Source organism: Anopheles funestus, chromosome 2RL (assembly GCF_943734845.2).
Source record: "Anopheles funestus chromosome 2RL, idAnoFuneDA-416_04, whole genome shotgun sequence".
Taxonomy (NCBI): domain Eukaryota; kingdom Metazoa; phylum Arthropoda; class Insecta; order Diptera; family Culicidae; genus Anopheles; species Anopheles funestus.
Window position 1 is genome coordinate 68,131,392 of NC_064598.1, and position 17,453 is coordinate 68,148,844.

Here is a 17,453-nt window from a genome sequence, read left to right on the forward strand (position 1 = left end):
TAAATTGATGTGTCCCACGTCGTTTGGTGTACGCGATTGTATTTGATTGATTGAGCCCTTCCCAATGGGTGAAACGATACATACCGAGTAGCAGCTGCTTAAGCTGCAACTCGAACGATGTTCATAAACCATCCGGCGCTGTTTTTGGCAAATAATTAGCGATAGGAACCAAGTTTCTACAGGCTGAATGGAACGAAGCAGCAGGACATCTTTTTGTTCCTCAATGTGTTGAGGTTCTCTGTGAGTTGTCTAGAGAGGGTTTGGAACCATTAGCTCATCAAGTTTGGTTAAGGGGTTAGATATTTCGCATAAATTGCGCTTGTGACACAGAAGCAAACCCGGTAGAAAGGGAAGAAAAAATGTCACTAACCGTGATTACAAAAAGATGGTTAGTCTCATATAAACTTCTATTAATGTAAATTATACAACTATTGGATGAATATCCTTACATAATTTTATATTAATTTTCAAATCTCTTTAAAGATTTCTAAAGGTCTAAATTAATTATAATAATATAAAATTTAAGTTGTGAGAAGCAGTGATAGGTGTCGTAAATTTCTTATATTGTACATTATTTTTTTTCCTCTAGGCAACGAAAGTAACGTAATATGAAATTCTCACCTCAAACATTGGAAGTAATGGACGCCATTTTCCTATCGCCCAGGGTGACCTTGGCCGCCAAAACGCTGGTCGGAATGGAGCAAAAAGCCATTAAAATTTCTTTCTGCTCATCGGAGCGACACTCGGTCATCATTTAGGCGAAGTGGTTAGACGCACCCGCTGGGAAACACTTCCCCAACCCCAACAACTGTGAAGGAACGACAGAATAGAGAATCACTTGGAACTTATTCCATGTTTCCTGTCCGTTGCTCTAAGAGTAAACCATAAATTAGACAACGAGCAGCAACGATCAACGCCTTTGGTTGTTTGAAGCCCTTCACAAAACATATCTTCGTCGTGGCAGCAGCGAACCTGTAGGTTCTGCGTGAACCACAAGACGGTAGAAGGAGGAAAGAACCATCGTTGTGCCATAAGAGTTAAGAGTAGCATTCCATTCGATTTTCCAAAGGGTAAGATTGAGGGCTGGCAGTTTGAGTGTGTGCTGGGCACGACTTTCGGTATGCTTCAATCTTTATATCCGAGCTCAGAATACAATTCATGACGATACTCTGGAAAGCGTTTGTACAAGGTTCTGGCATGTTTTGTAGAACGAGCTTTCCTTCTGTGTTAAAGGAGTGGTTCGTTTCCGTTTTCCTTTTTTAAGCAGTGAACAGCTTTAACATGGAGGTGTGAAAATGCCTTGCAAAAGGCATTGGAAGCAACAGAAAAATGTAGCCTACATACTACCGTTTTACCTGTGAAGCATTAAAGAAACAAGAGAGATCGATGGGATTTCTTCACCGGGCGGAAAGGCTCGTACGCAAATGCCCTGCCAATAATGGAACCTCCAACAACTTTTGATGGTGAAGTTGGTCGTAAAGATCGGTGGCTCAAAAAATACGCCTCACTAGGCACACGATGATGTATTTGATTCGGACATACCGTATAGTTCGAAACGCCACCGCGAGCCATCGGAACGAGGTTTCGATTTGTTCAAACTAGCTTTTTCTTACCTATCCCACCCACCCCACCGGCCATCTATTACCACAAGCCGTCTATTGCGTCTTCGATGGCCTTCGAGTCGTCGTGGGCAGTCAACCATTATCCGCCCACCAGACGTGGATGATTCATCCGAAAATCCGAAGAGATCTTTTTGAGGCTCCGGTGAGCCGTGTGCGTAGATTCGTTTCGAGCCGGTTGTTATTTAAAGCTACACTAATTGAAAGTGGTTTCACTGTGTGGTGGTGTGACGTGCATCTTTTTGTGAAGATCCTGATCGTGATCTTTCCGCAAAGGAAGTGTGGAACGGACAGACTCGATGCACGATAAATCTGCACGGTGAGTCATTGCGTGCGTTCAAAGTCGGTTTCGCAATCAAGGGGTTATTTTGTCGAAAGGTGATCCTACCGGTCAAGTAGCAAGGAAATGATCCATGCGAATGACGTAGGTTGATAGGAAGCAAGCAAGCATTGCGTTTATTGAGAGTGTTATATGATCTTGTAGTAATACCATAACCGGTTTTATAAATTTGAGCAAGAAAAATGAAATTTGTGAAATAAAGTTAAGATCAATAAACATTTATAAAGAGCAAAATTTGTAACAAGACTTAAAAAATATTTAATTATTCTTGGCAAAATGGTGATCACTTTAATACTCCGATGTTTAAATTGAGCACCTCGGGACTAAAATCCTTTCAACCTGAATTTTATTTTACCTGAATTTTACCTGAAGATAATATTAGATTGTACAGTTGGTAGCATAATTATACGGGAATTTGTTTGATTACAATTTTAGATTAAAGTTTTAACAAAACATCAATTGTCGCATAGATCGAGTTGTGTTTATTTTTTCATACGAAGTATTTACAAAAAAATGTGGATGCCATTACAATTTCATTTGAAAAACGTTAATAAATAAATAGAAATAATTTGCACATCTTACGAAATTTGTCTTTTTGTAAATGTAGGCGTAAATGAACGGCATTTCCAAAAAAGAAAATAATTTTTAATTTTATCGGTTTCTTCAATTTTGTTTTAGTTTGAAACACCCCAGTGGAGTTATAGTTACGTTCCGAACTGTATCTCGTCTTAACCATTTCCTTGGGGATAATATTAATAAGCCTATAAACTATGATCATAAAATGATCTCATTGCTTTCTTAATGCCTTTCAAAGCGGAAAGTCTTGAACGAAACTGCATCGATTTGCATACGATCGTATACCTACCCTTCAGCCACCGATCGGTTTGATCACGATGGCAAATGTGAGGCTGTGTGACGCATAACCTTTTTTCCGTTGCTATTGCTCTCGCGAAACAGCTTCGTAAAGTGGTGGAGCATAAAGCAAAAAAAAAAACACCGATGAAGCAAACGGATGGAAGAAAACAATGCATTCGTTAAACCATTAAACCAGAAATGGGTACGAAATCATGAGGAGGAAGTGGAACTTCAGACACAGGGTCGTGTATTTTCCCACTCCGGTGCCGAACACCGGCTTACCAGGAAGAAGGGCCGCTGAGAGTCTCTGTCCCTGAGAGATGGCCCAAATGACAGGAAACTCGTAATGGTCATTAAAGTAAATATGTTAAGCAAACACGTACACATGTTGCACCCTTGCCCAGCCTCGGTCAACCGGCAGCAGCAGCAGCAGCAGCAAAAAACCGGAGAACCATTTCTCCGGAACGCAACGAGCTTCGAACACTTTTCCATACGTTTCGTTCCGCGTGTGTGTGTGCGTGTCTGTAAATACTGTTGGCGGTGCACTTTTCTTTGGTTTAGAGTGCCGCTTAAGTGTGGAACTGACTTTATGCCGATCGATGAGCGGACGGTTTGAAGGGAAAAAGGTAGTAATGGTGTAAATGCTTAAGACACTACAAAAGCACAATGGTTGTATTTTGTGCACTGAAATACTGAAGCCATTTGATGCTGCAGTCATCGATGGGGCTTTAGCTGCTGTGGGTGGTTGAATTCGTTTTACCTTAAAATGCACAAAGATGTGCGAGACAAAAGTGCCACTTTCTTTTCCCTTCATCGTTACACTCACACACAGTCGCGGATGGTACACAGCAAAGTTCACTTTAGTGGCGCTACGAGTGCGACAACTTCGTCATGGTCGCTTGAACTCTGTTGGTCAAGAAAAATGGCAAGAAAATTAAACATATAACCTCCCTCCCTTTGCAAAGGGAAAGGGATTAATTTATGCTGGGGAAGGGGGGTAAAGGTAGAGGAAGAGATGCAAGATCACGGTATCCTCTGTGAGTGTGTGTGTGTGTGTGTGGGGAGCTGTTTGTTGTTTCTCCATCCGTGGAAAAAGGGTGGTGTTATTTATGAAACACAGCAGCCTCATTTGCATGGGCGTGCAAATTAGTTTCGAGACGAGATATTCACTTTGAACGATTCTTCGAACCTTCATCATCAGTTTTGTTTGTCTGTTCGGATAGAACAGCCCAACCTTGTGGAAATGCTTTTCTTAGACTCTCTTTCTTCCGTCTGTGCAACTGTTTGTTATTCAACAGAAACCATGGATTTATGTTTTAACATTCCTTAAGCGAATGCTGTCAGTGACACTCTGATCCAAACGCTCTCTGTTAGGGGTTTTGTTGTTTGTTCCCCCAAATATGCAGCGAGAGCTAAAACTTTATGACCACCGGCACTAGACACAGGTCTAGCACCACACAAAAAGTCTGACCAAATTCGAAAATGATAGAAAATCACTTTTTATCTGGTTAGTTCACCCATTGAGTTCACGCAGTTTCTCCAATTAGACCATATAGGGCACTTCTGTGCCGTGGAGCAAAAGGATAAAAAATCGTGCGAGTTGGAGAGATGGTTGTGTGAGACCGCTGGTGAACGGAAAGGAGTGATTGATTTCATATCCGCGTGAAAGGAGGATTTGGGTTTGCTGTTGTTTTTATTTTGGTTTTGTTTGCGGGTTCACACCACACGGCGATGACATCATCAGAGTCTATTCTTCAGACGATGCTTTTTAGACGATTTAGTTTTGTTTTGTTTTTCCAAAGTATAATTTAATTTGTATTGAAACTTATTTCATTTCCGTTTTTCCTATTTTTTGTGCTTTTGTTTTTTGTTTAAAGATTTTAAAGTTATTATTTTTTCTAAACTTGTGTTATAAAATGTTCTTTTTTATGATATGTACAGTTTCTGAATTATAGTTCCGTTTTTTAAATTTTATGTTTTGTTTTTCTTTTTTCTTTTTTTTTCTTTTTCTTTATTTCCATATAACATCTGTTACTTAGGTTTATATTATTTAACAGTTTATCATTTTCCCCCTATACTTCAATATTATAGAATAATTTTACATTTCTATTTGTTTTCCTTTTCCTTTTTTACATTTCTTGATACGGACGTTGTTAAGAAGTAAAAAAAAATTTTTTTTTCACATTTAAATTTTTTTACATGTTTTAGTTGTAATTTAATCTCAAAATTAACATTTGCATTTCCATTTCCAAAAATTTTCTACCATACATTCCATGCCGTTTATAAACCTAATATTTACTTGATTTTGTTTCATTTGATAATTTGTTTCCTTTTTCATGTAAAGAATGATTGATGAGTTGGTATTTATTCTATTTACCATACGCTACAACCTATTATAAACGCTTTTACAAATAGTTAAAGTGGACATGCTACTTGGTAATTGATTCTATTAGCTTGTCTTTTTGCTCCTCTCCCCCTTGTTCTTTGTTTTTTTTTTTGATTGAATGTTGTCCTCTCTCGCTAACGAATGTCATTCATCCAAACGATGTAAACAGATTCGTCAGCTTAATCAACTGTATGTATTCCAAAACAACTATGCGCGAGGTCATACTGAATGTTAATTGCTTTGGGTGGCTGCTCGACGAATTAACAGTTTGGGCCTCATGGAATAACATATTTTTAGCTTTATGAAATGATTCGATACGCACATCGAGAGGATGTTTGTTTTGTGTCTGCTGATAAAACGTGTACGTAACGAAGCGGGAGAATTAATGTGTGCGGGAAAATTCAACAAATTCAATTTGTTCGGTTTTGTCTGACAGTGCTCAAGGGGAAGGTTTGTTTGGACGGCAATGGATTTCGATTATGGGCAAGGTTCATAAGCATCGTATAAAAGTGTGTTTTCAAAATTTATAATAACTATCTTATTATTTTTGTCCACATAATTATTGTTCTAAGTTAATTTATAATTGATAAATTTTTATTTTTATTTTACAGATATTAATACATCGTGAACTTTTTCTATCACATCCAGCCGATTCCTGAGGCTACAAAAGGTAATATGATATAAATGGCTTCCTACAGCTATAACAACGTTTACCATGTTTCCAAAATGGTTCTCAAAATGAAAGATCCCCACACCACCGAATAAAAAAAGAGACACCGTTTTTTGGGGACCGTAACATAACGGGACGATGGCTTTATTTTTTTTGTTGTTTGTCTCTCTGTGTATGTGTTTGCTCTGACTAACTTTATCTCGCTGGTCTGATACGAATCCTGTACCCCTAAAGTGATGCCATTTGAGATACGGCAAAGCGACAGCCAAAAAGAACACGACAACCGGGCTGCTAGCAATGTCTGCCGTCGAAATCAATCAACTTCCTCAATCAAGCGAGCAATTTCCTCGAGCCACGGCAAACCGATGCTCTGGCAAGCGAGCGAGCGCTTCACAACCACCACGATAGCACCAGACGACGGCACAGCCATTTTATGCCATGCTAGGCTACATATGCTGCTGGTGAGATTGAATGTTTGGAAGCTTTTAAGTATCATTTTAAGCATCCTGTTCTTTTTTTATCCATTAGCATCTTTTTTTTAAGAGTTGGTGCTATTGAAACGAATCCAGATTTGTTAATGTGGATGTATTTTTTTTTATTAAAGAAAGTAAACTTTCTTCTTAAACTCAGCTCTATTTATTCGTTCCACAACCTTTAAATTTTGTTTGTGTTCTTAAGCCACCAGCATGATATCAAGCTGAAACGACGATACATAAAACTTCATTGTTTCATTGTTTGTTCTCGTTGGCCTACGGGTTGTTCGATTCGTTTACCTATCAAAAGGAAAAAACAATTTTAAAAGTAAACCGCAACTATCGTGTTTCCTATTTTTTAGTGCAAGTATGTATGGTTTTTTCCCTATCACAACTATGCTATGTATTATGCTAGTGCAGCTATCACCTTCGTGTGTCGCTGTGCATTTTGTTGGGAACGCTTGGTCGATACTGTATGTCAAACCTGCTGCCTATTGCTTCGCTTGCTGTCTTATCAATGACACACAATGATAAGCGAAGGGGTAAAAGATTTTTAATGTTTTCTATTACCACCTAGCTTGCCTGTCTTGCCGCGTGTTTGTTACTACGTAGAAACAATCCACAATGACCCCATCTCCCTCAAACGACGTCAGTTCGAAAGTCGTTTAGTTGCGTTTTCTGTTCCACAATAGGGGGGAGGGCATCGTTCTATTGCGCGCTGTCGGACAATTGGCTACGGCAATACATTATTAGCACAATAAAGGAAACATAATCTCACTCGATCGTTGGCGAGCAGTATTTAAATCGAGTTTCACTGCATCTCGTTTGCATCCTTTACGCAAGCGCCCCCGTTGCCGCTGAATGCTGCTGAACCGTATCGCGTCCCGAATCGGGGATCCATTGTTTTGCTGTGGAGCATCTCTGCCCTTCCCATTGTGTATGTGGCGTACCGGGGAGGGCCATTGTTGTATGTGTACTCGGTGAGTGGGATGGCGAGAAACCGTCTGCCATTTCTCAAGAGGCGTCTTTTAAACGGGCCGGCCGAACGATTAGTGTGGGCGGTTTGATTGTTTTTGCTTTGATTTTTGCCTCCATTTGCCTTTCACCTCTCACATGTTTATTTTGGGGGTGGGGGTTGTTTGTGGCATAGATATCGCACTCAAACAAACTTTTCATACACAATTAGGCAAAGTAGGTACTGAATATGCGAGCTATTACTATCCAACTATTTGAATGGATTTTCAATGGTTCGGGGCCACTTAGTAGACCAAAATAGCCCCAAAAATAATATTTATATTAAAGAATGGCTGGTAAACAAATAAAAAAGTATTGAATAAAACATTCTTTTTGTTTATTTTTATAAAATTTTAGGATTTAACTTATTTTATTCGTTCTGTGAAATTTTAGTGATAGTTTTCCTGTGGATTCTTGGCTGCAAAACAGAACAATATTTTTATTAAACATTTGGTTTGCTAAAGTACTAAAAAAATTTAAACAATGTTTGAAAAATAGTTTCCTTTAACATTTGTGGAAATTGTAATCGAATTAGTGATGGGCGGGTCGACCCAAACTTACCGGATCGGAACCATCCATAAGCGACCCGAACCGGTTCGGTAGGTGCAAGCTACCATAAGCGACTCCTAGCATTCGGTGCAGCGAGTTCGGGTCGGACTGGAGTCGAAATGGGTTCAGTAGGTTCAGTAGGTGCAACGATTCCGGTACGTTCAAGCTGCCATAAGCGACTCCGGCCCGTTGGTGCAGAGAGTTCGGGTCGGTCTCGGGTCAAAGTAGATTCAGTAGGTTCAGTAGGTGTAACGATTCCGGTAGGTGCAAAATGTCATAAGAGAGTGCGACCCGTTGAACTAGCATGGAATAGTTGTACATTTCCCCCTACTCCCACTTTTGCATTACATTTCCGTTCTAATTAAAAAACCACATCACGAGAGCACCCCCCTCCCCATTTAATCGATTCATTTTCATTTTCCATTAGGACAATTAACATACCAGTTCCGTTCCGTTCTTTTTGAAAAACAATCCAGCTCCGTTCCTTTCCAATTTTGTCCAATTTTCCCATCACTACAAGCTACCATAAGCGACTTCAACCCGTTGCTGCAGAGAGTCAGAGTCGATTCCGATTCTGCTGCATCCGACTCTTGGTCGAGCCATGCAATGAATCGTATGACCGACCACTAGTTCGAACCTATGCTGTGTGTGTGTTTTTTGGCTGATAACGATCTTTATTTGAAGAATTTTCAATTTACATCTTTGCATCTTGTAATTTCAATCGCACTACAATTTTTGTCTTATTTCGATACTAAAATAAAGGCAACTGTTTTCGATTAATATTCCGCCCCAACATTTACGCTTATCAATTTAATCGCTCCGAACGAGAAGGGCTGATAGTTTGCCCTTTTTGGTAATGTTCCTCCAATAGTCTATTGTTTTCTAACTGCTGGGTCTCGTCACGTCGCATTGTATATGAGGTATTAAAAGCATATCGAGTCAAACGGTGTACTTCACCGTCATTTAGAGCAATGAACCATGGGCGTCCGTCACGATTTCGGTACCGAATAATTTCATCGAATTGGTAGGAGGTCATTTCCATCCCGTCCAGGTGTGGAAGAGAGAAAGACAGGGAGACTTATGCTCGAAGACGACGGGTGAAAGAGGCCCACGATGCCAAATCACGGTCAACGGCGAATCGTAAAGTCATTATACGGCCATGGTATGGGAAGAGCTTGATGTGGCGGATCCCTTCGCGCTTCTAATCGATACTTTCATGGACGACGATGCAGCAAAAATGAGCTATTGTTTGATGTGTTTGAACTTCGAATCCAGGGTGATATGTGACGCACTGTACAGCAAAGAAAATGATATCTTCAGATGCTTTTAGAAACATTATTTTACCTAAATGATTGTAATAAAAAGAATACATAAAAGTAGTCGCTATAATGCTTGAAATAATCCGTTAAACCGTTAAAGTGATCAAAAATTTCCTTTTTGCATTGGTCGCGCGATAAGTAGAGGGGAAACCACGGTTTGCCAACTTATACGGTGGCACGTTGCCAATAAACGTTTGAAAAGAGTTCACACCTTTTTTTGTTGTTGCCTTACCCTGCGGGCTTTGACCGCGACTTGCAACGCGACGACATCTCGACCACCGTTTCACCTTTTCCAGCGGTTCGTCGTGACTGGCGCACCGGCGACCAGACAGATCGCCAGCGGATTGCGGCCGCCGATGAAACGAGGGTGAAAATCCGAACGAAAGGTTTAAACCACACACCGCACGAAACCAATCTATTTTGGACCAGTTTCGGTTCGGCGAAAGGATTGCAGCGGCCGCCCGATAGTTCATCCTCCCGGCACCTTTACCCCGTTGGTTTGGCTAGTGAATGTGGGGATTGGCCATCGTAACGAATCCGGTTTGGTTGGTTTTCGGATCGCATTGAACAGCCATCGTGCCGCGGTAGTGTGGCCCTGCTGTGCATCATCATGGACCGGCGTAGATTCGAAAGGCACGAGCGACATGGATTGCTGCTGCTCTCCGACGGTGCGGTGTGTGTTGGCGGTTTGAGGGACCATGCAGGTTGGAAGCCGTTCGCGCTTCGATTTGGCTTTTTTTTTCTCTCTCTCGAGATTTGGCTTGAACACCACCAATCACCACCGGCAAGAAAGGATGATGGGTGCTTACGATCGCCCATCACGGATTGTATTGAGGACATTGGGTGATACTTTAGCGATTAGCGACAGCAAGAGTAGGGGCCGTAAAGCCAAAGAAATGTCTAACGATCGTGCAGTGCATGTTTCGGATTGGGCATCGGTTTCTATAATGGAACGGTCAGGAGTGACTGCAACAGTGATTTGATTTGTTGCAACGTTATGAAGCGAGTTTGAAAGTACAAGAACTGTGCAGTCAGATTAGATAGAGTAGTATACACCATTGAGCTGAAGGAAAAAAAAGAAACAGTTCAGTGACCGGATCGGTGGTTCGAGTTTGAGCAAACATTTTCTTTTCGTTGTTTTGTCGACAAATTACGGGGTGGGGGTGGGTTGAAGGGTTCGATGTAACAACAGCTGCACTATTTATTATTTCCTTATCAATCAAATACAACGAGCGAATTGATAACGGATTGGGGAGGAAAGAAAGGTGAGTTTGCTCTTTTCAAGTGGAATATGTAACTATTGATAAATTTCCGTGATCCATAGCGAATTTTGTTGATGGAAGTTCGTTTTATCAATAATTTTGTTGTAATACAAAAAATAATAGATTATTATCGGTTTGATAAAACAATCGTAAATATGTTATAAGTAGTAAGAAATAATTTTCATTTGAAATATATGCGCAAAATCATCTATTTTTTCTACATTCTTGTGTTTTTAAGTTTAAATAGAAATTAATTTGAATTTTCTATTCTTATATTTAATATTTTTTCATGTTCTTCTTTGTTGAAGAACAAAGGCCGTGAACATTTTTTCTTAAATTGATATGATTTATTTTATCTTATGTTTTAAGTCTACACATTCGACAATATTGGAAAAATTTAATTTTTATTGAAAGGTAAAAAATCGATCATTTCTCGTCTATCCAGCTCAATATCAACATATTTATTCCAGGCACAATAATGCTTAACATGGATATAACAAGTATTTTGTAGCTAATGAGCAAAAACTTCAGAACATGTTAAACGACCAAAAAACCATTTAATTTAATGACGTGGTCATAAAAGCTTATTGATCTACAGCGCTTCTAGTGAGTAGTTAGTGAGATATATGACAAGAAATCATGGAAATCAAATGGGGTTGGATGGTCAAGTGATACAAAAAAAAATATTGAAATTTACATCAATTGAATTAAATATTACCATGAAATATTCAACATAATCGTCACGGGTTAGCTACACCTTGTGCAGCTAAGTTCAATATCGCATTATAAAGTATTCAGTGTAAATTAGGTGACCAATAGATCAAACGGATCGATGCACCGATTGAACTGAGTGTTAGTTCTTTGAGGACATTTTCCGTTGCACTTCTCACGTGTATCGACATGGCAAAGTTTCTCTTTTGGAAGACGAAGTAAGTGCAAATTATAAAGTAAAAGAAGTAGTTCAATTGCAATGGTAAACCCATTTTTTGCAGAGTGGACAAAATCTTCATCACGCGGGAAGAAAAGCTCAAAAAGCTGCTTCCTTCGCTGCGTATGATTTTTTTCATCTTTGGGATCTTCTGCGCCTGGCCTGATGTGAACATGGAAAAGAATGCTCTCTGGTGGTATCGTTTAAAGGGTATTCTATTCCGTATCTTCTTTATCTATCTCGGCACCGCATCGCAGATCGTTTACAACTTCACCGTGACTACTCGTGAGGTAAGCGAGTGATATTTTCTCAAAAATTTGTTTCATTAGTGACGTTCCGGGACCGATTGAACTCGGGATGTGAAAATTTTTGGCAGGAACTTTTTGGCGGAATGTTTGTACTCCTGACCCAACTGGTGTTGATACTAAAGATGGAATTCTTCTACAAAAATGTGTCCAAAATACAAACGCTTGTCCGTAGGTTGGAGGGCGAGCTATATCTGCCTAGAAGTGGCGAAGAACTTGTGTAAGTGTAAGCTATTTTGTTTTTAAAATAATTAAACAAAAAAGTTAAACTGAATTTCATAGACCACTGAAACGGGCGCGTAGAAAGACAACCATTTGCTGGATTCTGTACTTTATCTTCTCCGATGCTTTGGTTACAAAGTGGTTCGTACTATCTTGCGTCTACACTATCATGTTAGTACCAGCGTGGCCCTTTGTAGATGAAACCTCACCGTACTTTCTGTTTTTAATGATGATCGCCTATCAATACTTTGCCCTGCTTTTCAATTCTTCGTTTAACATCGCGTGGGATTCGCTGGTAATAGCACTGCTTGCCCTAACGAATGCTCACCTCCATCGATTGCAGATACAGCTCATGAAGGTGATACAATGAAGCTAATGCGTGAAACTTCTGTTTGAATAAGTTTATTCTTTTCATTCAGGTAGGGCATCGAAAAGTAAAGGAACAGATCGATAATAAAAGCGTCATGATCGTGCAAACGGTAACTAAAGAAAAACATTCTAATGATGAAATTTTCAACGAACTCCTTCAATGTATCGTCTTTCATCAGGAAGTCACTGGGTGGGTAGATTAATTAAACGCGAAACATAATAATATATCAACAATTAGCAATTTTCTTTGATGCAAGGTTGCTTCGAGACGTACTAAAATTGTTCAGTGGACCAATGCTGGCCCAACTATGTTGCTCCGTACTGATCCTATGTATTACTGAGTTCCGTCTGCTAACAGACGTATCCACAACGGCAGATACCATAAAGGCGCTATGTTACTTAATATGCATTATCATACAGGTCGTGCAATATTGTTACTTTGGAAATGAAATTAACTATATGGTAAGGACAATTTCTTACTAGCATGAGACTCACAGAATTATCAAAAAATAAATAAATAAATAAATTTAAAGTCTAAAAAGGTACACCAAGCGACTGGATTTATGAACTACCCGGATATGGACATCAAAACAAGAAAGCTGCTGATAGCTTTCCAACAATTGTAATAATTTTTAATTTTCTTTTATTTTGCTGATTTATTAATTAATTTTCAATCGTTTTAGAACCGCAAAAGGAATACAGTGTAGTGCAAAAAAGGTTTTTACAATCGAACTTAGTATGGCAACCTTCGTGACGGTAAGCAGTATTGATGGTGACATTATGTTTAATATTTGTTTGATTATTTGTTTCTGTTTTAGATTTTAAAAACATCCTACTCATATCTGGCCGTTCTACGATCGATGACGGATTAGATACGATTGGATGAGCTGCGCTAATGGCATTCCAATTACGAGATTACAAAAACCTAATACACTTTGCGCTTATTGCATGTAGTTTGAGAAAAAGAAATGTAGTAAGTAGAATGCTTGACTGGAAAACATATTCCAAATAAATAATATTAGCACCTTGCTGCTTGTGATCGCACGCCGAAGCAAAATTGATGAGTTCTGTTTCTTATTAAAAAATGTCGTTTGACCATGTGTAGGTTGTAAAAGGTGAAAATGTAGGTATTCAAACTCTTCTCAATACCATAGGGAGGTCTAAATATCGATTAAACTTAAAACGTACCGAGTCTGTTGCGCCATTGCTAAATGGACATCTACTCATTTGAATACATTTACTTAGCGGTGCAAATTTCGTGCATGGCAGTTTCGTAACACTGCAATTACGTCCCCTCAGCCCGTGAGATTAGGGAAAATAGCAGACCCGAAAGAGAGATTGTATGCGCAACTAGAAACTGCAACCATGGTGCGTATTATCTCTCCGGGAAGCGTTTGTACTTCGGATGGAAAAGCTGCATACATGCAGCACTCTGCTCACACTCATACATGCACCGTCACAGACGCTGACCCGGTTTGTCAATCCCGCACCCCCTATGTTTTCACTCCCCCACCCCCCAACGGGGGTTGGGGTGGGAGAGTGGTAATGAGCGTCCGTAATTTTGCACCACAATTGCAATCGCCTCCTAATTCGCCAACCAAATCGGATGTTTGTGTATACGTGTGATCGCGAAAAAGAGTGGCTGGTTTTTCGTGGGTTTTTCGAAAGAAGAAAATAACGCCAACATGAGGGAGGGCCACAATCGACAAAACCCAAGGCAAGAGGGGGCACGGTTGGTTGAGTGGTTAGACAGGACCGTTTGCGATAAATTAACTTGATTGCGGTAGGTACTGGATTGCACACTCACCCACCGTAGCCGCCAGATGGTCGATAAGCGCACCGCCGACTGACGATCCCATTTACCCGATGGCTGTTGCGCGCATGGAAAGTGAAATTATTCAGCTTCTCAAAAATTGCCAAATGCCGACCGAATCGGAAACGGAAACCGAACCGGTCGCGGCGAAAGGGCTTTCCGATCGCGTAGTGGGTGTCGGATTCAGACCTTCCGTCCGATTGCGGTCAGCTTTCCAAAGGGCCGTTGACATGGAAAGCTTTACCGCAGCTTTACACAGCCTGTGATGAGGATATATAAAACGGCAACAAGTCGTGAATGTGAGTGGAGAAAGCAACACAGATTGCATAACATAATATCTAATGCATTTCATGAGCCAGTTCACTATGTTTGAATGTAGCTTTACAGGGTTTTGACATTGTTTTTTTTTTCTAATTTAGTTTTTTTGGGAATGTTAAGTATTTGTATATTTTAATTGTAATAAACAATTTTGTGCTTTTTTCACTTCTGTAAACTGCTGTGTTTCGTTTTAGTTTCAATTTTTATCACTAATGATTTATTCATTTATGATATTTTGTATATGTTTTATTCCTTTTCTAATTTAAATTAGAGAATTTAATTTTTTTATTTATTAGTATTTTCTTTTATTTTTTTTAGTTGGTTACAACAATTTACAAACATTAATAATTTTCTGCTTATCTAAGTTTTTTTGTACTAAACAAAGCTTTTTTAAAGTTTTTTTTATATGTTAGCTTGTTCCACCAACTCTATTAGTTTAAAATGGTAGTGTAAAGATTCAATACGAGATATAAAAATCATAAATTACACAAACGTTCTAACCGTTTCTTAAAGTTGAAGATATTTAAACAACCATAAACAATACATTTAAATTTCATAATTTTCGATAGACAAGTTGTCTAATTAAAATAAAAAGAAATAAAATAGCTATGTTTGGAAAGGTGTACGTGCCTTAACTGAAGCCCGATTTTTGTGCATACTTATCGAACATTTATAATGTATGAAGCAAAAAAGAAATAGTCGACGAATAAACCATTTTGTTTTGAAGTGTATGTGTATCAATCACAGGTCTACAAGTGTTTTATATAACCACAAATCCACATCAGGATCAATCCGCATTGCCAACCGATTACGGCGTGATAATAGTTGACTGCTGTCGTGTCTCAGAACAATGAAAAAAAAAGGCTGCGGTACAAGTAAATAATCTGTCCCAACGACGTACGGGTCGCGAACGTGACCCATGTTGTATGATGATGCGGTGGTGTACGCGGGAGTCGATTTGCTCGAGTTGCATGCTAGTCCGGCATGTGCTTATCGAACTTATCGCCATTTTTCTATACATTGTTATGCCGCACGATCAGTGATAATCGCGGATCGCTAGGGGGGATATATGCACGTTCCTCGGACGATCACAGCCAGTTGGAATAGAGGACGGGATAGAATGCAGAAATAGTTTTATTTAATGATATAAACACACAATAGTGGCGATTCAATACCGACTTGATACCGACTTGTAGGGTATTTACTGTGCAATGGATGCTGCTGGCGTTTGAAAATTAAACAAAATAACATGCAATAGTTGTTATTACCAGCTAATAAAAATATAATAAATTAATAAATTTCAATATTGTTTGACGACCTAATAAATAATGTTTAAAAATATGTTTACTAACACCATCATATACCTCAGCTGTGGTACAGTTTAATTATTAAAGATGCGCTTGGAATAAAATATATAAACACAGGAACACAACATAACTAACCATATGATGAAGAGAATCAGACCCTAAACATTAAACGAATTTTAAAAACAAAACAACAGACTAGACAGCAAAGCCACATAGAATGCACCATGCCCAGGAAGATCAAAGCAATTTCGGTGACGGGGAACGAACGAAATAAAAAACCTGACACATTAATACGTTCAAATGGTAGAGCATAACATACATAAAACATAGCTGGGATACCGGCCCACAAAACTCGTCGCCATGTTGTGAATGTTGCAGTGGAACAACCAGTCAGTTGATCAACCGTACAACCGAAGAACAAGCAAAAGGAAGCAAACATAAATAAAGGAGAACCGGAAAATGTAATCGTTTCCTTTGCAGCTGCTGCTACTTTTCCATTTCGCTTTGTATTGGTGTGGGTATTGATGTATGTGTGTGTGTGTGTAATGAGATGCACTTTTTTTAGTTCTTATGTCGAACTAGAAGATTTTAATCGGCTGCATCCAACTGCACAGTTACACGCACATTTACCACGGGGAAGAGAAGTAATTGCATTTACAGTGGGCATATGGTAAGCTTGAGTTATCGATCTTGTTTTTTGTGGTAGCTCATTTAGTTTTAAGGACATATTTAAAAAAAAAGAAATCTATTCGTTGGACAGTCTTCTATTAAATATTTAACGAACTGTGTCCTTAAGCAAAACATATTCATTAATTAATTACGAAGAATTTGAGCGTTACAAACGCGAGAGACGTATTAAGACAGCTTTTTGTAAATTCCTTTTGACAATTCAAACAAGCTGAAACTGAGCCTTACATCAGTAACTAAATTTCAAACTAGTTTTATTAGCTCTTTTTAGTATAATGCATCTTCACAAAAACCATGGTGATTTTGTCGCAAATAATGATTAATAACCACAAAAAAATAAAGATAATTAGAAAATAAATAATATGTCGTATCTCGTACCTTATGACTCATAAACGATTTATTGTGCATATTCAACTACATAAAAATAAAGTTTTTTTTAAATATTTTTTTAAACTAGTTATTCGTACTAAAGAATTCATTTTAATAGTTTTATTACCTATGGAATAATGTATAATATAACTAATGATAAATTTGTTAACATACAAGATTTTGGCTAACTTATTTGTGTTTCGTAAGGTCTGAAACCCCAAAAAGAAGTAATTGCAATAGAGTATAAATGATTTTATAATGTCATCTTTTATTTTTAGTAAGATATAATATGTAAAACAATGTCGAATCAATAATTTAGTGGAATATTTGGAATAACCCATTTGCTTTTTGGTTTTATTCTTGCTTACTAGTATAGAAAACCGGGAAAATAGTTTTCCCATCGTATCGTACACCCATCGTATCATGCATTCTTTCCACGATATCAATTTCGAAGCTTATATTTAAAATTCTAAATTTGACATTCCTTACCAGGCTTATGTTGAACAAACTATGCTGTTTACTTTACATAACGCTACCAATTCCAAAACTGTGTCCTCCTTTCCGAGTGCAGGCTCATTTCTACCAATATTTACTTGGAACAGACATTTGCTCTAGGTCATGACTGGTTAAGTGACTGGAGAAGGGTAA

The 17,453-nt window shown here is 38.7% G+C and overlaps 2 protein-coding genes across 3 annotated transcripts in view; both read left to right on the forward strand.

Moving 5' to 3' along the window:
* LOC125761992 (inositol-pentakisphosphate 2-kinase) overlaps nt 1-17,453 on the forward strand; it is a 101,606-nt gene that overhangs the window by 40,276 nt on the left and 43,877 nt on the right. For both annotated transcript variants that reach the window (XM_049423636.1, XM_049423637.1), the window contains exon 2: nt 5,812-5,870. The gene's annotated coding sequence lies outside the window, so the exon portion shown is untranslated. The remainder of the gene's footprint in view (nt 1-5,811; nt 5,871-17,453) is intronic.
* On the forward strand, nt 6,495-17,288 carry LOC125762000 (odorant receptor Or1-like). The gene is made up of 8 exons (XM_049423653.1): nt 6,495-11,416; nt 11,480-11,705; nt 11,792-11,940; nt 12,003-12,300; nt 12,362-12,501; nt 12,569-12,773; nt 12,845-12,933; nt 12,995-17,288. Exons 1-8 carry the CDS (start codon nt 11,388-11,390, stop codon nt 13,134-13,136), a joined length of 1,278 nt encoding a protein of 425 aa, XP_049279610.1. The 5' UTR covers nt 6,495-11,387; the 3' UTR covers nt 13,137-17,288.